The following is a 22,469-nucleotide window of genomic DNA, read 5'->3' as shown; positions in this document are numbered from 1 at the left end:
GGGTAGCAATTGATGTGTTAATTAATTTGATTTTGAAAACCATAAAAGAAAGAGCTATCCATCTAATTCAGGGACAAAGAATGTTAAGAAATACGAAAACAAAAAGAGAGGAAGAGAAATTTTCTTCGTACCCTGTCTGCCATATTTTTACTCAGTCCTTTTGAACATTAGACATCACCAGTCATTGTCCCTTAAACACTCATTATACTCACCCTGACCTTTTCATTTCATATATATTTACAAAGACATGCTGAAAGCCAAATTTTGATAATTTTCAACTTGTCAATTGTATATAACTTGTTACTAAGCCCACATGGGCATGTGAGACACTGAAAGGAGTAACACAAAATGTTAAATAAAATAAAAAAGATAACATTAAAAATCATTTAGTACTAATGTATCATGTAGTAGTCTTGAGAAAAATGTAAATGAAGTAAACTTAATTTTTATTACTTATAAAACAAGAATATTTAAAGTTACACTCCAAATATTCTTCTAAGGCAAACTGTAATTTATGGTTTATTAGCAGGGTTATTGGTTAAGATTAAAAGCATGTAGCTAGCTAGAAACAATGAAACATGTCAGATATTTTAAAACCATGATCACAAACCACATTTATATGGTTTGTTCTTTCTCTCAGGTATTTTTTCCAGTGTCTCTGAAGGACAAGTGAAGGATGTGCAGCATGTTTTTAGTGCTACCAAGATTCTGAAAGCGCAGCTATTCTTACGCTGACTCTGGAAGGCTTTATGCTGCAGGTATGAGTCTTCCACTCTTCAAAGATACTTATGAACAAGGTAGCCTCTAATTAGTCCTAGTGCCACTGACTCTGCCTCCAGCCTAAACTTAATGAAATGCTCTAAGTCATACTGGTAGCACTGGACAGAAAACAGAGAAGGGCAGAAAAAAAATCTGAGAAAAAAATCATAAAGTGATTTGGTCTCATTTCTCTTTCAGGTTTGTAATATCCATTTGTGTGAAGTAATTCACATTTTGTGTCTGGGTATCAGAAACCTCACTAATATTATGGGCAATATGTAATCACGGTATATTCATTAGCATATTGAATAGGGCATGAAATCTGTAGTGAGATAGTCCTGGGTTTACTATCCCATTCTAGCATGTCTATCTATTGATCCTGAGTAAATTATTTAATATCCCTGAATCACAGTTTTACTGTTTTTAAAATGTATATAACACTTGCCATGCAGGGATTTTGAAAAGAGTAAATTTAATGAATATATCTAACACCTAGAATACAGTGGCAATAGGACAATATTTTAAACTTTACATGTGCCCTCACCAGCACCATCAGTGGTAAGACTTGCCATCAGTAAAGCTGCTGCTTATGTGCCAAGCACAATGGCAGAAGGTAGCGTTACCTCACTCTCTTTCTTCTTTTACACTCTCCTAATATGTGGATGTGAGTATATATCACATCTTATATTACCCTTTATAATTTTTCTTTGTAAAATTTACCATATATGTATACACACACGTATACATACATACATATATAGGCATATGTAATAGTCATTTATAATGGTAATTTATCATTATAAACAAATTATGTGAGTGGGTGTATACACCTCTAGGGTATACTAATCTCTATTCTTAGTTTCTCTTCTTGCCTTCCTTTTATGTCAGTCTGATGACTCACCTTAAAATTAAACCTTGGTCCTTGCTTGTTCAAAGTGTTCAATGGCATATTACTATACTCCAGATAAATCCCCAACTCCTTACAAAGTTTCCATAACCCTGCACAATTGATTCTGCCTAAATCTCCAGCCTCATAAACTATCTTTCTTCTTGTCCCTCTCCACCAGCCCATCTACCTTGAATTTCATTAAGCAGAACAATCGTCTTCCCACTTCAGATCATTGGCACATCCATTTTCTCCTCTTATGAACATTTTTAACCAAATCTACACCTGACTAATTCTACCTCATTTTTTACAATTCATATAAACTTCACTTATTTAAAGAGTATTTTTCTGGTTTATGGGAGAGCTCCCATTGCTATATATATATATATATAATATATATATATATATATAGTTTGTTTGTTTGTTTCCCCTGATATGAAGTCTTTCTCTGTCGCCCAGGCTGGAGTGCAGTGGCTCGATCTCGGCTCACTGTAAGCTCCACCTCTCGGTTTCACACCATTGTCCTGCCTCTGCCTCCCAAGTAGTTGGGACTACAGGCGCCCGCCACCACGCCTGGCGCGCGCGCACACACACACACACATATATATACATATATATATGTACACACACAAACGGTGTGTGTATGTGTGTGTATATATATATATTTATGCCTATATATGTGTGTATGTATAAATGTGTGTGTGTGTATATATACACACACATATATACACACACACGGTATATATATATATATATATTATTTATTTATTTATGCCTATATATGTGTGTATGTATAAATGTGTGTGCATATATATATACACACACACATATATATACACACACATTTATACATACACACATATATAGGCATAAATAGTTATAATTTGTAATGATAGTTTTCATTCAATATATTAACCTTGACTCTAAGGGCAATATCATTTCTATTTTGTTCACTATTGCATTCCCTATGCCACCTACTGGTAGTGCCCAGGGAACTTGGTACATAGCAGTCAATAGTCACTATACCTTCCCTTATTCATTTAGTAATTAATAGTATATATGGAGATTTATCAAGGCACTTATGTTACAAAAGTGTTTTTTAATGTTACCAATAAGCTACTATATATTAATTGGGCAGGTAGACAACAAAAACAAAAACAAATATATATTGTAAAACCAGGAACTAAATAAGTACTCTAAAAAATATAAAGGTGTGTAAGGGAATAGAGAGTTTTGAAGGTACTGGCACATCACATGGAGTTTTCAGAGAATGAGTCTCTATGGAAGTAACATTTGACAGAGATCTGAATGAAGTAGAGAAGAAACAGATATAAATATTTGGCAGAAGAGTATTTCCATCAGAGGGAAGAAAGAAAAAGCACAAAACTCCACAAGTGAAGTTATGCTTAGTGTCGTAAAAAAACAGTAAGAAGGTCAATGTGGCTAGAATTGTAAGAACAGGGAAAATAATAGCAGAAAATGTGATTTAAAAAAATGTCAAAGGCACACACTTGTAGTCTTGTTGAATGAGTACATTAAAGAAAGCTCTACAAAAGTACCCAAGGGAAACAGGGAATTGATGAACGTATTACAAGATACTAGACACTTTGATGGAGTAAAAAAATTCAACGGATAAGGCTTCTTCTCTTGTCATAAAGAAATTTGCAATGTATTTGTAAAGACTAGTCACAAAGAAATAAAAATAATTAATTGTATAAGAAAGTTTATGTGATATCACACAATCCTAAAGAAAGGAATACTAAGATTTCAATTGTGAGAGGTAATACCATGAGAAGTTTAAAGATATTTCTTTGGCATGAATGAACTTGAACTAGAAACAGGGAGGGATTATTCAGAATTTGATAATGATTCCAACAAGATAAATATCTGAGTTAAGTAACAGTAAAGGAACTATACAAAACATATTTAGCAGGAATGAGAGCAACTGCATCTAATATTGAGAAAAAAAATGCCTGGGTAGCAGCTTAGAAGCTAGGTATGGAGGACTATGTATATCAGAATATGAAAGCCAGGCGTGATGACTCACGCTTGTAATCCTAGCACTTTGGGAGGTCAAGGTGGGAGGATCACCTAAGATCAGGAGTTCGAGACCAGCCTGACCAACAAGGTAAAACCCCATCTCTACTAAAAATACAAAATTAGCCAGGTGTGGGGACAAGCGCCTGTAGTCCCAGGTACTTGAGAGGCTAGGACAGGAGAATTGCTTGAACCTGGGAGGCGGAGGTTGCAGTGAGCTGAGATCACGCCATTGCACTCCAGCCTAGGCGACAGAGTGATACTCTGTCTCAAAAAATACACACACACACACACACACACATATATACGTATATATGTGTGTGTGTGTGTGTATATATATATATATATGGAGATTGAACATACATGCTATGTTGGGGTATATTCTGAATATTTTTTGGAATTAAGAAAATGAAACACTCAATGTTCTAAGTTTAAAAGATATGAATAGAGAATTGAAGGTTTAAACAACCATTGAAAAACCTATGAAGGTCAGGGAAGTTTCTACTAAAGATTTCAAACTTGATTTCAACAGGAATTTTCTCAAAAGCACTCTGCAAAGACACTGCATTCCTCAAGGACCTCCAGAGGCCTCCCAACAATGGTGTCAGCCTACAAGAGTGGGGTAAATAGCTTTGATAACTCGCTTGTAAGTTATTTTACTTTTCCATTTGCCTACACATCTTCCTGCAACTGCCTGTGGAGAGTAATGGCTGCTGCTTCTCTTCTAGCTTTCATATCTTACATGAATGCCTCTTATTGGTAAGTTCTAACCCAGAACCGTCTAGAGAAAGGATTGCTGGATAAAAATGTTCCACGTGTGTCCTCCAAAAGGCAGAGCTGACTTTGGAGGGAAGTAGCAATGCTGATCAGTGGAAATAAACTCAGCAGGCAAGGAAAGATCGGGAGATGGAAGTAGACTCTGGACTTTCTGTCCATCTTTACCCAAAGCAGATCAATTCTAAAATGATACTTTGATATAATATTTAATTTGAACAGATAATTGCATTAGTAAAATAAATTTTAAAACAGAATGAGAAACACTTAAACACCACTGCTTTAAACACAAGTCCATTCTATTAAATACATGACAGCCATTGTCATGCCTTAATTTTATTCTGGCATAGGCAGCTATTTTTTCAACTTTTCTTTATAGTACACAATCACATAAAATTTACTATTCTTGTTATTCTAATCTGTTTCTGTTTGCCACTCTCGATTGTTTTTAAAATGTTATATCCAGAATTAAGCACAGGTTTCATAATGTAATCTAAGAGTACAATGAGACTATTTCCTTCAGTGATGTTATTTTGGCACTATCTCTATATTCATGCAGACATAGTTACATTAATGTTTCAGAATTAATTTTACACTTCTACCTGATATTGAGCTTGCAATCAAAATTCTCCAGTATTTTGCACATGATTCATTGGCAAGCTGGATCACCTTCCCGAAAGATTTTGGAATTATTTGCACAAAATCAGTAGCTGAAGCCAAATACATAAGTGAAATTGCCAAAGGAAAGATGATAAATAATGAAAAAGAGAAATATAGGCAGCAAATTAAGTTCTAGGTAGACCAGACCTTTGGTCTCTGAAGATCAAGTTTATATCTAAAGAGTTTGGGCAAGAAATTTAAAAATTTTAGAAGTATTACTTATGTATTAAGCAATCAGACAAATAATTACAGTCAAGAGAGAAGTTAATTCTATTCTGCATGCAGTAGAATAAATGGAATGATTTGCTGTTAAAGCAGTTAAGGAGAAAACAGCAACAAAAACCAAAACAAAACAAAAAATAAAAAAACACAGCACAATATGTTTGCTTTCAAAGCACAGATTGGGTAGATTAGATGAGAACATATGCCTGATTGGACAAGGATCAGAGGCAAATATGTGATGAGAAATCACATTATCAGATGCAAACCACTCATTTTAAACTGCTGGAACTGAAGGGACAATATAGATCTGGGAAGAAAACTGGTCAGTAATTTTTCTCTAAAATATTTACTGTAAACATCTATAGAATACCAGAGCACCAGATTTTCAAAATAATCCAAAATCATTTAAATTTCAGCAGATATTATATGTCACAGTCTAAGAAATAAATTAATATAGAATCATTCAGAATGTTGAGTACCTTAGAAATCTTCTATATTTCTGTTTTAAATATATTTTCCCATGAAGCATACATTTTAAAGTCTCTGAAAAAAAAATGTGTTACTATTGTGTGATAAATTGCAGAACAGTCTAAGCAGCTGCAAGGAAAACATTTTCATTACTAAATTAATAATTTGAAATTAGACCAGAAGGGACCATTATCCCTCTGGATATGGAGGCATATTGTTCTTTGGCTTAGTTAAGCCAGGAGCTCCTGAAGGTAATGAAATGTGCCTAATTAAACAGTGGCAGTTGGACTTTGATATTTTGGTTGATGAATTATTTGTTTACCTTGATTTGCTATGGTTCATATAATTTCAAAGGTAGCATCGTGTCTGTCATGGAAAACTTCTAAAGAAGGACTTGACAATAGAATTACAAATCGTGTATCTTCTTCCTTTTATTTTTATATTTTCATTTAATTTAGTAATCTGCTTAAAGGATTAAAAAGGAAAAAGAAAATAATTTTGAAACTCTGTTTCAAAATGGCAATCAGAATACTTTTAAGTGATTGACTCATTAGCGATTAGAAAAAGTGTTCAATTTGAAATAAATAGCAACCATAAAGCTTAACAATATTTATCTCATTTTAATTCTTTCTTTGAGTTGGACAGAACAATTTCCATAAGACTTTATTGGTTGTTTCAGTAATAACAATGAAAACATTAGTAATATTAATAATAATATCACAGTAAAAATGGGTAGCATTGATATAGGGCCCCTCTGCCAGGCACTCACTCTATTAAGTGCTTTTAGAATGATTATTTCTAGGATAGGTAATATGATGGGTATGATACTTATAACTGGTTATTTTATCCTAGAATGGAACTAATATTTTAAAAATTCCATGCTATTAAGTACACAAATTTAAACTGTACAATTGAAATGACTTTTAGATTCTCTATAAAGCTGTTAAATATGCACATACACACACACACACAGACACACACACACATATACAGGGAATAAAAGGGAAAACATATAAAATAGGCTTAAATTTTTTCCATAAAATCATACTGGCATAGCCACACTCAATATAATATGCTGTGATGGAGAGGTTTGAAAAATGCGGAAAAAGTGTATAAAAGGGAAGCTGTGGAAGTGAATGTACAAAGGTATATATGCCTGGGGAAACTTTGAAAATCGGTTTAAATAGCTTTATTAATTATCTATCTATCTATCTATCTATCTGTATTGCCTGTTAAGTGTGCATAAAGCCATAAAGAAGCTTCCCTATTGCAACACGTGGAGGTTCCTGGAGGGTGGTGTGCCCAGGGACAGCCTGGAGACTGTGTACCCCTCTCCTCATACCTCACCCTTCACATCTCTTCATCTGTATCCTTTGCAATATCTTTTATAATAATCCAATAAATGTAAAATTAAATAAAAAATAAATCCACAAAAGAACAATAAATCCAGTATAGAATGTGTTTTTTAAAATTAGAATATACATTATGGTACACTATAGTTCATAATAAAAAATGTGCCAAGCATAGAAAACTCATTTTAAACTTAAAAAACTTGCTAATGCCATGACAGTAATTATTTTTACCTCTGATAAGCAGAGTATGTCTCCATTATTAAAAGATTAAGTTTCCTTACCATTGTGTAGCTGTGGGCCACCTTCATTAATTCAATGCATCCTTGAGCATCTGCGAAGGCTCGAATTCCTAAACAGTTAGATGGATGCAAAAGCTTCATGAGGAAGTGGCAGCACACTTCCACCACCTGTGGAAGCTGAAGAAGGCATGCTGCAGCAAGAAGGTTCTCAATGGTGTCCTCTTTTAATTCCAAGCAGCCTAAACATAAGCAACGATAATTATGAAACTCTTTTTAAGACATGAAATAATATGTATCATAATATTACTCAAAACATTAGGACAATCTTCTAGAACAGATCTAAACTGAGATTGATAATCAAGATAAATATAACTCAGTAAAGGTCACCAATTGTTTTAAGAATTTTGCATTTTGTGTTTCACGTAATATTCAAAATCACTCAGTAGATAGAAATGCAGTTTCAATCAATACATCTGTATACTAGCAGAAATGGTAGTTCTTCCTTTGATTGTGAAATAAGGAAAATAGAGAGAAAAATAAGGTGCAGAATATATGCCTACAAACTTAGGAGAGAAGAGATTTTCTAAGTATCTGACAAGGTATATAATTGTATCTGAATATAAAATATCTATTTGTGGACAAGTAATACATGTACGTACATTTATAAATGCATGTGTTGCAGGTTGGTAGTACTGTATTTAACCCACTGTACTCATGTTTAAAATTGTCTGTAATTTTGGTTTTTAATTTTTTCTTTGTTTTTCTTTCCCCTTTTATCTTAAAGACAAAAAAACAAAAACAAAAACAAACAAACAAACAAAAACTCTTTAGTGCTTTAGTGTTTCCTTTGTTTTTCTAATATCCAGAATAATTTTTTTTTAAAGGGATCTGTTTGTCAAATGTTTATAGAACTTACCTTTGAAATTTTATGGACTTAACCATCTGGAGTTACATTTTAATTAGTAATATGATGTGTTCAATGGTTTTATTATCATTTAGATTTACTATCTGTATCTGAGTGAGTTTTACAAGTTATACAATCTCAGAACTGGTTTAGTCCACTTTTCTGGCACAGCCTACTAGTTCTTCATGACAAATATCTCCAGTCATTTTTTTTTTTTTTTCCTGAACATAGGGTCAGACTACATTTCTCTTGAGTTAGATGTGACATCTAACAAGCTCTTGTCAATGGATCATGAGGAGCAGGATGTGTTTTACCACCAGACCAAGGAAATTATGATGTGCATCTTCTCTCCTTCTCTTATAACAGCTAATTACAGGAGTTAGTAAAACCCAAGTGAGTGGAAGACACATAGGAAGTGTATTCTAATTAGTCAGTACCTGTAATTATGTAAACCTTTTCATATTATATGTTGTTTATTTTTGTCTTCAGTTCTATATTATAAAATTAAACTTTTAAGTGGATTGTCTAATTAGATAATGATTTCTAAGTATACTTTTTGTTAAAAAGCAATATGTAGTAATATAAATAGGATTTTTAAGGACTATAATTTTTTATTAATTTTTATTAGAAATCACTGATCTTACTGAATATGAATATATGCACTTTCACTAATGCTGGAAATTATCCCTGTTTTTATTTAAATCATTCTTCACCTCTACCTTTGCTTCCTCCATTTTCTCTTACAATCTATTCCTTAGGGGTACACTGAATTTTCTCTCTCTTTTCATGTCTGTAAGTTTTTCATATTTTGCATTTACTAATTCTCTTTAGCATATCTACTTTTTTGTATAACCTTATTTTTTTAACTTCAATAAAGATTCGAATTCATGGCTAATTCCTTTGACATATCTAACATACTGCTTACTCATCACTTTGTAATAATTTATCCAACCTTTACTTCTAGAAATTTCTCCCATGGGAACTATTGATATTACAGAATTTTAATACATTCATAAACAGCAGTTTTGACACAAAGATTGTTTAGAGATTTTAATAATATTTACATTTTGTCTTCATTATTAAGTTATTCAAATCTTACTGTATCTTTATATAATTTCATTTTAATCGTAATCAACCCAAAATATGCATTTATGCTCTGAATTCCAAATTAACCCAATCAGATGAAGCCAAAGAAAAATGAATTTTTAAAAAATTAACAAAGCCTCCAAGAAATATTGAAATATGTTAAATGGCTAAACCTAAGAATAATTGGTCTTTGTTGACAGAACGTCAACAAAGTAACAATGGACCTAAACTATACCCTAAAACAATTGGATTTAACAAATATTTACAGAACATTCTGCCCCTAAACTGCAGGATATATGTTCTTTTCATCAACACATGGAACATTCTCCAAGATAGATCAGGAACAAGTCTCAGTCAATTTAAGAAAATCAAAATTGTATCAAGTATCCTCTCAGACCACAGTGGAATAAAATTCAAAATTAATTCCAAAAGGAAACCTCAAATACATGGAAATTAATAATCTGCTCTTGAATGATCTTAGGGTCAATGATGAAATCAAGATGGAAATTTAAAAATTCTTTGATCTGAATGATAATAACGACACAGCTTATCAAAACCTGTGGTATAAGGTAAAAGTGATGCTAAGAGGAAAATTTACAGCAATAAGTGCTATATCAGAAAGTCTGAAAGAGCACAAATAGAGAATCTAGGGTCACACCTCAGGGAACTAGAGAAACAAGAACAAACCAGTCCCAAACACAGCAGAAGAAAATAAATAACAAAGATCAGAGCAGAGCTAAATGAAATTAAAACAAATAAACAAAAGCAATTCAAAAGATAAATGAAACAAAAACCTGGTTCTTTGAAAAGATAAAGAAAATTGTGGCCAGGCGCGGTGGCTCACGCCTATAATCCCAGCACTTTGGGAGGCCCAGGCGGGTGGATCACGAGGTCAGGAGATCCAGACCATCCTGGCTTACACGGTGAAACCCCGTCTCTACTAAAAATACAAAAAATTAGCCGGGCGTGGTGGCAGGTGCCTGTAGTCCCAGTTACTGGGGAGGCTGAGGCAGGAGAACGGCGTGAACCTGGGAGGTGGAGTTTGCAGTGAGCAGCGATCACTCCACTGCACTCCAACCTGGGCGACAGAGCAAGACTCCGTCTCAAAACAAAACAAAACAAAACAAAAACAAAAAAAACATCGTTAGTGAAATTAACCAAGAAAATAAGAGAGACGATCCAAATAACCTCAATTAAAAATGAAATGGGAGACATCATTACAACTGATACTACAGAAACACAAAGGATCATTCAAGGCTGCTATGAACACCTTTTGTGCATGAAATAGAAAATCTAGAGATGATGAATAAATCCGTGGAAATACATAATCCTCCTAGATTAAATCAGGAAGAAATAAAAACTCTGAACAGATCATTATCAACTACTGAGATTGAAACAGTAAAAAAAAAAAACAAAACAAAACAAAAAAAACTCCCCCAAAATTCCAGGACCAGAGGTAGTCAAAGCTCAATTCTATCAGACATTCAAAGAAGAGTTGGTGCCCATCTTACTGAAACTATTCTAAAAGGAAAATCTTAAGAATTTTAAACCTGAGAAAATAACATCCTGTTTTATTCATTTTTCTGAGTCTTCTAAATTTGACTAAAGTTTGAACTGTTTCATTTATGTTTTCATTTATATATATATATTTTGCCTTAGTAAAGCCTATGTTGCAGCTTTTAATAATCAATGTCAGACATTAGTGCCTACATATAATGATTATCTTAGTTTATGTGTGAACTTGGAAGGCAGGTTGCACTAAATTTGAAATTTGACTATAAGACTTTAGGAAAAATGTAATTTTATCTAACTATAATTATGCTGTTATTTAATTGAAATTTAAAAGTATATTATTGCCAATTGGTGGATATTTTTTAACTTTGTGATGTTACTGCCATTTTTTCTTAGATTTCTCCTTTTCATCATGAATAGTTTTACGACATAAATATGTTATCTACTTTCAAAACTTTTGGACAGAATATTTATTAAGAAAGTCCTTTATGCATAATAACTATTGTTTTCCATACCAAATTTTGTTTTCTGAAAATTTTTAAACCTATAATAATTTGCAAAACCCACCCATATACCCTTTATCTGGCTTCACCCAGTGTTAATATTTTGCCATATGTATGTGTATGTTTGTATTTATGTTGTAGCCGCAAAATTAGTAGAGAGCTACTTTCAGCCATCACATGTCACCCCTAAATGCTTCAGTATGCATCATCTACGAATAAAGGTATTCTCCAATGGAGTGACAATATAATTATCACATATGAAATTGATATATTTGCTATGACATACACTTCCCCAAATATTCAAATAGTTTTCTGTGTAACTTTATTTATTTTTTTAATTCAAGATCTCATCAAGGATTATACATTACATTTACTTGTGGTGTTCCTTTAGATTCCTTTTATCTAGAACTGTTCCCCTGACATTTTTTCATCTATAATATTTATGTTGGTGAATAACCCATACTAGTTGTTTCGTAGAATCCTTCCTTTTGTACTTACATTATTTGCCCTTTATTAGATTATAGTGGTTTTTTTCTTTTTCTTTCTCTTTTTTTTTGCAGGGGCACCATATAGGTGATCTCTTGCCTTTCTCCATCATGATCAAGAGGCTCATGATGTCAGTGTGCCCTATTTTTGGTGGCTTTAAGTGTCATAGAATGTTTTAGGCAGTATCTTATAGATTCCTTCATATAATTTTTTTATAATTAAAGAATGATCTATTGGGTGATAGATACCTTTGCTTTCAAATATGACAACATGCTTAATAGGTAAAAAAGACTATTATGTTTTATTTATGACTTTCACTGAAAGGAAGACAGTAGAGAAATCTAAAGCATGCCTCCAAGCATAAAAGTGAGTTGATGAAGGAAAAAGAAGAGCAGATACACTGCAGAAAACAGTTGGAAAATACAGTTATTAGAGTAATATGAAAGTAATTTTTATTATATATTAATTTCCACTTAAATTAGATACATAAATTCTAGTTTTGATATAAAAAGATAACACAACACCAATAATAAAAATTAAAAGTTATTGAAAATTCTAAAATTATTTTAACTTACAAAACCTTGCTGTGGAGATATTATCAAAAAGTAGAAGGTTGAGGAGCATCAGTCACTTTATTAGAGGAGATATTTATAGCAATAAAATTCCTTAAGGTGTTTACATTTTACATTATCAAAAACATTATCATACAATATTATTGTCAAGATGTTCATTTGAAGTTGAGGTATTCATAAGGATTTGAATGATTTTAAGATTAATTATACCAGAACTAACTATTGATATATATTTTAAGGTTCATGAAATACCATAGCAAGATTGAGCAAAAAGTATTTTATAGGTTACAGAAACTTATATTTGTATAACAATTTTAGATTTTTTTAAAAAAGTGTACTTGCTGTTATAAAAATAAAGTTAAAATAGAGAAAATAAGAGGAACATATTAAAATCTGTTATTAATTTTAAACAGATTACAGCACTCTTTTATTCATATACACCTTCAACATATTGTTTTGATTTAAAATCTCAGAGGAAATTTACCTATATTGTTCAGCAAAGTTGTCAAGAACACGGTTGCATGAGTCTTAGCATAGATATTGAGAGAAAATCAGATGGAAGGCCTACATGCTGATGGCATGGTTTTTACAGATTTCATTTTACTGTGATTGGGAGGATGACTTCCTGTAATCTAATTAACTATTTCTCTCAATATAATTTATGCAGAAAAGAACGAGCACAGCAGGCCTGAACCACTACTATCCTCTGAAAGGCCTGCTTTCAAGGTTGCTCCACCTGGTATCTGAGAACTTAGATTTCAAGAGGATTCTCATCATTAACTGATAAAAATTGACTCACTGTGCCTAAACTGTACAAACAATATGGTATATGCTGAACACATTTTTCCTTTCTGGGAGCCTGAAATTTTGGTCTGTGTTAGACAGAGGCTTATGCGATCAACACCTAATAAAACTCCAGGCACTGAATCTCTAGTGAGCTTCCTTGGTTGACATTTCACACACTTTGTCACAACTCTTTGGAGGTAAAAATAGTATGTTCAGTAGGACTCCACTGGAAGGGCACCCTTGGAAGTCTGTACCTGGTTTCCTTTGTACTTCGCCCCATAGGTCGTTTACCTTTTCTGGTTGTGTTATGTATTATTTTGCCATAACAATTTATAGCCACTGGTAAAACTATATGGTGAGTCTTGTGAATTATCCTAGTTCATCACTGAATTGGGCGTTAGTCTTGGGGATCATCCAACATAGCATTCTAATCAGAAATCCTGAGGTGGTAGGGGAATGTAGAGATATGCTGTGCTCAGAAGCTCAAAGATCAATATTGCTAAGATTTCATCCCACACCAAATTAATCTATAGATGCACAACAATCACATTTAGAATCTCAGTAAATCCTGTGAAAATTACAAAACAGATTCTAAAATTCATATGGAAACGCAACGGACCTACAATAGTCCAAACAATTTTGAAAAATAACAAAGTGAGAATAAGAGCACTACCTGATTTTAAGACTGATTACAAAGTTTATGCAAGGGCACAAAGGTAAGTAATTTGAGAAAAGATTGTCTTTGAATGAGTCAGATATGTGTACAAAAACGAAAACTTGTATTTGATGCATACCCCATATGATATACAAAATTTCCTCAAAATGGATCACGAATCAAATTCAAACATTAAACTATAAAACTTTTTTTTTTTTTTTTTTTTTTTGAGACAGAGTCTCTCTCTGTCACCCAGGGTGGAGGGCGATGGTGAGATCTCGGCTCACTACAACCTCCATCTCCCAGGTTCAAGTGATTCTCCTGACTCAGCCTCTCAGATAGCTGGAATTACAGGCACCTGCCACCAGGCCTAGCTAACTTGTTCTATTTTTTTTTTTTTTTTTTTTAATCTAGACATGCATTTATTTCCAAAACTGTTGAGGCACAGCAGTTGAGTTCTCACTGGAGTGACCCATGCGAAACCTAAAAGTCCATTTCTTTTTTTTTTATTTTTTTTATTTTTTATTATACTTTAAGTTCTAGCGGGTTTTCACTATGTTGGCCAGGCTGGTCTCAAACTCCTGACCTTGTGATCCACCTGCCTCAGCCTCCGAAAGTGCTGGGATTACAGGCGTGAGCCACCGAGCCCAGAAACTATAAAATTTCTATAAACAAACTTTGTTAATTAAAAATTTATTTGATAAAATATCAAAAACATAATTTCTCAAAGAACAAATTGAGAAACTAGACTTCATACAATTCCCTGCAAGACTGAGCTAAGATCATGCCACTGCATTCCAGCCTGAGTAACAGAATAAGACCCTGCCTCTATTTAAAAGAAAAAGAAAAAAAAAAAGCCACTGTAGGATGTTTTATTAAAGGAATAAAAAGATGAACCATAAACCAGGAAAAAAGTTTGCAAATCATATCTGATAAAATATTATATATAGAATATTTAAAGAATTTTCAAACTCAATTAAAAAAAAAAAACTGGGCAAATGACTTATACAGACAACCCACAGAAGAAAACGTATGAACAAAAAATGCTTAATATTTTCAGTGCTTCAGAAAATGCACATTACAAACACGATGACAGACCACAACACCTCTACTAGAACTGCTTGTGGAAATGTGAAATGATAAAACTACTTTAGAAAACAATTTTGCAGTTTTATCTCTCCTATGACTCAGCCTTTCTGCTCCTATGTGTTTGCTCAAGAGTAAAGGAAGAATATGCTGATACAAAGTCTTGTACATGAATGTTTACAGAAAATTTATTTTGCAATGGCCAAGAGCTGGAAAGAACTAAAATGTTAATTGACAGGTAAATGTCTAAACAAAATTGGAGTATGTCTATTCAATGGAATAGTTCATAATAATAATAATAAAATTATTGATTACGAAATATCATGGTTAATTATGTTGAATGCAAGATAATTAGGCTGAGTGAAAGAAACCAGACAGAAAATAAATACAAACTCTATGATTAACTTCAAAATTCTTGAAAGTCCCAAAAAATCTGGTGTGTAAAGAATCAGATCACTGATGCTTATGTACTAGGTGGGGATAAGGAAGGACAACAAGATAGATTGCAAAAGGACATAAGAAAACATTTGATGATAACAGATATATTCATTAATTTGTGGTGAGTATATGCATATGCCAAACGTATCAAATTATACACTTTGTGTATGTACAGTTTATTGTATCTCGATTATTCATCAATAAAGTATTAAAAACAATACTCAACTGTATTTTCAAAATATATTTAATAAATGATTTGAGTTGACAAGTAGATAGAAACATATTCTGAGTGCTTAAATGCAAACAAAAATCAAACAAATATACGATATTATAATTTACATTGAGGGTTGCGTGATTTTTTTTTTTTTTTCTCTCTGTTTTCCTTTTTTTTCTTTTTGAGGCAAGGTCTTATTCTGTCACCCAGGCTGAAGGGCAGTGGAATGATCATAGCTCACTGCTTCCTTGAACTCCCGGTCTCAAGTTATCCTCTTGCCTCAGCCTCCCACGTAGGTGAGATTACAGGTATGCACCACTAGGTTCGGCTATTTTATTTTTATTTTTGTAGCAATTAGGTGTTGCTATGTTGCCCAGGCTAGTCTAGAACTTCTGGTCCCAAGCCATCCTCTTGCCTTGGCCTCCCAAATTGTTGGGATTTACAGGTGTAAATCCAGCTTCTGGCCAGCTACCATGCCTGGCCAATCATTTTTTTCTGAATGTTTGCAATGTATTAAACATGAATATAGTCATGACAATTCACATATGCTATTATTAGGTTGGTGAAAAAGTAATTGTGGTTTTTGTCATCACTTTCAATGGGAAAATTGCAATTACTTTTGCACCAACCTATCATATGAAAAACATATTCTTAATATAATCTTAAAAATTTGAGCCTGCCATACAAAACTGTGTGTGTGTGCATGCGTGTGTGTGTATGAGAAGATCTTCCTACTCCATCACTGTGGCTAATTCTTGTGTGTTTCCATCACTCCTTCTGAACATTCTGACCCATATTGATATCTCTATTATGCTCTCTTCCCTTAAGCTCTTTCAGTGTTTCATTTGTTTTCTGCTGGGACTCTGACTGATAAAGTGAATATTGGATGTGGACAGCAAGGAATAAAATCTCAGAGGAGGCCGGGCGCGGTGGCTCAAGCCTGTAATCCCAGCACTTTGGGAGGCCGAGACGGGCGGATCACGAGGTCAGGAGATCGAGACCATCCTGGCTAACACGGTGAAACCCCATCTCTACCAAAATACAAAAAACTAGCCGGGCGAGGTGGCGGGCGCCTGTAGTTCCAGCTACTCGGGAGGCTGAGGCAGGAGAATGGGGTGAACCCGGGAGGCGGAGCTCGAGTGAGCTGAGATCCGGCCACTGCACTCCAGCCTGGGCGACAGAGCGAGACTCCGTCTCAAAAAAAAAAAAAAAAAATTCTCAGAGGATTCCACATAGTTTGGCTTGGGCGTCCAGGCAAATGGCATATGACTATTTATATTGGAAAAGTATATTACTATATTTCTTTATATGTATGTGTATTTTTACCTTCCCAGATCAATACTTGAAAAAAGATTCAGCAGCAACATACATACTTAGAGAGTTTTTACGATATTTTCTTGAAACACATTTATTCAGTCTAAATTCTAACCCCTGATAATAATACATTTCATAATAATTCAGACAGAATTTTTTCAGAGCATCTCTCAATTATTTCCCCAAAAAAGAAAACAAAGAATTTTCACAAGATACCCGTAGAATAATATTATTTATTGCTAGCTTCGGAGGTTAATTTGAGTATTATAACCATTGTTTTTTTCAAATAGTTTTAATATTGTATATTCTAAAACTTGGAATGTATCCAATGCAAGAATCTATTTGTTAAAGCCAGAGGCACAAATGGAATATTAGCCGGTGTCAAGCTTCAATGAACACAAATTAAGCTACCTCATGCATGCTATATTTCTTTCTTTCTTTTTTTTTTTTATTATACTTTAAGTTCTAGGGTACATGTGCATAACGTGCAGGTTTGTTACATATGTATACTTATGCCAATAACCTGGCCATTGCTCAGACAGACCTAGATGTAAAAAGAAAAAGGGTAGCCAAGTATTTGACTTAAAAGTTACCTTTTTAAAAAGCACGAAAACTACTAATGGAAAGAAAAGTAATTCTACATTTTCATTCACAGTTGATTTCAAGGCATAACGTTCTCAAATAAGCTTACTAAAAGGGACAACCTACATGTTTTTAATTAGGTGCCATAGAAAACTGGGTTAAAAATACACGATAGCCATATTAAACTTGAGATACCTAAGAAGTCGATGTTTCTAATAACAGCCAACTTCTAGAGATTGTTTTCAAATGAAAATTAAATGTTTATAATCTCTCTTAGCAAGTCGAGAGGAGCTTTGTCTCCAGAGTTAATTAATTGAGAGGGTCAACACATCATCAGGAAACAGGCATCTCCTCAAGTGACTTCCTCAATTTCTGTCATAGTTGCCATAGTTTCAGGTTTCAGATTCAGACAGGAAAACATGTAGCAGAAGAGGAATTATTTATTTATGTATATATCTATCTCTTACATCAGTGAAGAAACTTTTACCAAAGAATCCCCAGAAATTTTTCTCCAAGTTGCTCTGGCAAAAATTGTGTCACATAATCATGCCTAACTCAATCATTAGGAAAGGAGTGAAATACAAATAATTGGTTTTGATCCTATAAACTGCTTATAAAAAGAGTCACCCTCCTCTGATTCAACTGGGGGTCTATTCTATTTTTGAATAGAGTACCAATAAGGTGTGCTACATTTATCCACAATTATATCTTAAGTAAATGCTAAGGCCACTAAATCTTCCAAATATGTATGAGTAGACTTAAACTGTGTTTTTCTATAAGATAATTTGTACTTCATTGACATAAAAATATGCAAAATAGAATGGGAAGGAAAAAGTGAAGTTTACAGAAGAATATGTATTGATATGATTCTATTTCTTATTAGACACATCAACCCCTATTAACAAATGCACAGAGTATCTATATTTCATCTACAAAATATGTTATATTGGAAATGTATATTTCCAAAAGTATTGTTTTAGAAATGTGCATTCTACCAGACAAGTGCAAAAACTGCCTATAAAATTCACAAAGTAAATTCAATTTATCTATCATCATTCTGTTAAATTGAAAAAGAGGGAAACAATGTCAATGTCACTCTAGAAATTCAAACTTCAAAATTGATATTTTTAGTAACTCACAGGTATTTTAAAAATATAGTTTTATATGATAATACTTCTAGATTAAAAGAAAATTGCAAAGATAGTACAGTGATTTTTCATATAACATATACCTGTTTCCCCCATTATTAACATCTTACATGCATATATGTGTTATATTAATGAACAAATGTTGTTACATTACTATCAACTAAAATTTGTACTCCATTCACATTCCATCGATTTTTTTTTTTCTTTTCTTACCTAATGTCCTTTTTCTGTTCCAGGATACCATTCAGAATAGTACATCTCATTTACTCATTCTGTCTCATTAGGCAACTCTTTGCTGTGACAGTTTTCAGACTTTCCTTTTTTTGATGACTTTGACAGTTTTGAGGAGTACTAATTTAATATTTCATAAAATGTCCTTCAACTGATATTTTGCTGATTATTATTAGACTGGGGTTATGAATGAAGTTTCTGTCTCATCACCTGCTATTAAAGAAACATTATCAACGTGACTTATCACTGGTGATAGTCATCTTGATCATGTGTGGAGGTAGTGTATGTTAGGTTTCTCCACTGTAATGTTATTCTTTATTACCTTTATATACTATACTCTCTGGAAGAAAGTCCCTATGCACAGCCTACACTTAAGGAGAGGGGAGTCGTACTCTATCTCCATAAGGATGGAATAACTGGCATAAATACTTTTGAATTCTTCTACATGGGAAATTTGTCTGTTCCCCATCATTTATTGGTATATTCAATTATTTATATCAGTCATTTCATATAATTTTTTGAATAAATGTTTCAAAAAAGGAAAGAGAGTTAAAGGGATTTGGTTTAGGCAATTTACACATATTTTTAACAGTTAAAGGAATTTAAATTTTACCACAATTTAGAATTTTGCTGTCATCAAATTATTCCTTATTGCCAACTTGTACAACCTCATTGGCACTCTGGCCTCCTCTCTCTCAGGTCAGAAAGAAAATCCTAGTTGTCTTCTAAAAATTACAGCAAATTGATTTTAGAAAACAGAATATAAGTTCTACCTATGAAATTCTATAATCCTAGAGCTAATCAATCTATAAACTATGTCATGCATGCCTTCCAATCACAAGAAAGACATGGTTTTGTTTTTTGAGTACTAAATACATCTCAGAGTTCAAGAGAAGCTGTTAGAAAAGTTAGAAAAAGTTACGCAAAGAGCAGTTCAAAAGTAGCTGTGACAATACAAGCCATTATTCGTTTAATTTCTATCTGTCCACCTTACTCCTATAAAAGTCCACTGTGTGATAGGTAAGAATTAAACATGTTAGTAGCTCAAATTTACTTAAATTGCTTTAAAGCTACTCTAATTATATATCCATCATTTGAAAAGAACAAGGAATCGTTTTTAGAGAAAAAGCAACATTCCCTTGACTCACATCGATGCACAGGTGTTAAGCTCCCCCAACTTTAACAACAGAGTACATGTCTTATCTTCAAATTTATTATACTTTATGACTCTGTACCTAATCAACGCCATAGATTTTTTTTTCCACTCTTACTACTTTCTATGGAGTTTAACCTAAAATAGCATGTCATGCAACACTTGAGGAAATTTTGGTTGTAAGAATAGCAGAAAAAAAAAAAAAAAGATTAATTCATGGTCACAAAAGTTATTTAAATCTTTACTTAAGTAAAATAATGTGTCTATCTAAGCACCAGACTTATCACAGATATGTCCTTTTGGTCATTATTTTAATTTAGGATACCTTTATGTAGAACATATGCTCTTGAACTTGGCAGAGCCAATTCAATTCCCTTTAAATTAATTGTACTTTGAACTCAGTTGAGTTTGATTTTCAGATTTAAATATTCTGGTGCTTAATGTGTGAAATTATTAGAGACTTGTGCTCCTGGACAAAATAATTTGAACTTGAATTAGCCAACAGAAGCAACAGTTCTATAATTCATTGTTATATCCACTTTTGGCTAAATAGTGAAGATGTCTAAAGTAGCATATGCAGTGGTGTAGGTATATATGTGTGTGTGTGTGTGTGTGTGTGTGTGTGTGTAATATAACAACACCCATGTTTATGGTGAGGAAAATGTTTGCCTTTAGTTTGTAATATAACTGATTATGCTTACCTCTTTGTCTTGGTGACTGAGAAGAAAAACTAATTGGTATGTCATTTCTATGAATACAAACAGAGTTTTAAGACATTTACTTATTGTGAAAATTATACCATAGGTGTTTTTATTTGAATTTGAATGCCTTTCCAAATATTTTCTGTTTGATTTATAAAGCCTTATACACCATGGATATTTAGAAATAAAACTAGGACAAAAGCCATAACTTGGTGGCTTATGTAAATAGCTGAATTTGTTTTCTTCTGCTGTACTCTACTTCATCAGGAAACTAGAATGGAGATAGAAAGGGGTAAGTGTGTCAGTAGGAGCATGTTTCTGTAGAACCAGGTTATATTGAAGTTATCTACAGAGCTCTTCCATCTTGAGATGCTTAAATATTTTATACAGTAACTTGGGTGGATTTGATGTAGAAAGAAAAATGTTGGCAGTTCTGATATTTTATCTGACATTCTGTCCAGATTGTGAGTTCTACCATCCTGCCTTCTGTGAGTCCACCATACCCTCTTCCTCTCCACTCTTGAGTTTCTGTGTTAACAGGTAATTTTTTATGAGGCTCTATTTGATTTCCAAAATATGCTTCATATGTTACCTCTTTACCTTGCTGCTACATTACACGTCATTTTTAGAGATCACCGTTTTTATTTTGTTTTCTGATTGCGAACATTCATGCCTTTCTTGAAATCTTCACATCTCACAATCCATATTTAAAGTCAATATTTCTTAGCCCTAGTGAACTGGAAGTGCAATAGTTACAGAGTGCTACCAAGGGGGCATACAGATACAGCATTTCCGATAAGTATGAAATTCTTTCCGAAAACACTACCCAGCCCACTGAGTTATGTCATAGGTCATATAATTGTTATTTCCCCACTTGGATAGTTCATTTTGAAGCAATTTTAAGATGTGGAAAACTGAAGTTAAATAAATGTAAGCAAGGGGGTTTGATTACAAGGTTCTAAATATATTTTGTTTAACTGAATTTGGCAAGTAAGATAGTAATTTATAAAAATAATTCAAAAAGTCCTATTACATCATTTTTGAATTAGTCAAATTTGTCAGTTAATCAAAAATGCTCATTAATCAGAAAGCAGAGTGCATAGCCCAGGAAAACACATGAAAATAATTAATGACATATATTTCCAAGTAGTATTTACATTTTTCAGGCATGGATCTATCAGGAATAAACTTATATTTTAGACAAATGCAAAATAGTTTTTCTATTTTTCTTGTAAGACTGAATCCCATTACCAGTCTTTAGAATTTCTTTATTGACTTTTATTTTGCATTATCCTCTCCTCTCACCACACCTAAACATTTCTGTAGAGAAAAAAATATGAGGTGGGACAGATTCATCAGACTCATGTAAGTGCCATTTGACTAGGACATTTTCTCTGGTTGAGTATTGTGACAGGAGTGCAATAATAGCCAGAATATGCAGAGACAAAAACTCAAGTTCACAGTCCAAGGGAATCAGTGACCAATGTATTCCTCCAGAAAGTTTTCAGCACGCCGTCCGCTTCCGGCTAAAATGTGTTTTCCTGGTTGGATTGCACTAGTATCCCTCAACTGAAGGAAACAAAGTGTTTAAAATTAAAGTGCTTAGTGTTCCCATTATAAGCGTCCTTTCCCAAGTATAATGAGAAAGTGAACTCTTCATTAAAAATGGCAAAATGGTAATTTGCAGAAGTCTTAAGAAGG

The 22,469-nt window shown here is 33.2% G+C and overlaps 1 protein-coding gene across 2 annotated transcripts in view; it reads right to left on the bottom strand.

The window, feature by feature from the left end:
• The window catches only part of KLHL1 (kelch like family member 1), a 456,085-nt gene that overhangs the window by 250,922 nt on the left and 182,694 nt on the right, over positions 1–22,469 (bottom strand). For both annotated transcript variants that reach the window (XM_033177586.1, XM_033177587.1), the window contains one exon: positions 7,440–7,636. In XM_033177586.1, the coding sequence (XP_033033477.1) occupies positions 7,440–7,636 (197 nt within the window). The remainder of the gene's footprint in view (positions 1–7,439; positions 7,637–22,469) is intronic.

The sequence above is a fragment of the Trachypithecus francoisi genome, unplaced genomic scaffold (assembly GCF_009764315.1).
Source record: "Trachypithecus francoisi isolate TF-2019V2 unplaced genomic scaffold, Tfra_2.0 Lachesis_group18, whole genome shotgun sequence".
NCBI lineage: Eukaryota > Metazoa > Chordata > Mammalia > Primates > Cercopithecidae > Trachypithecus > Trachypithecus francoisi.
The sequence above is the reverse complement of the archived record's forward strand: the minus strand, read 5'-3'. Positions and strand labels throughout refer to the sequence as shown.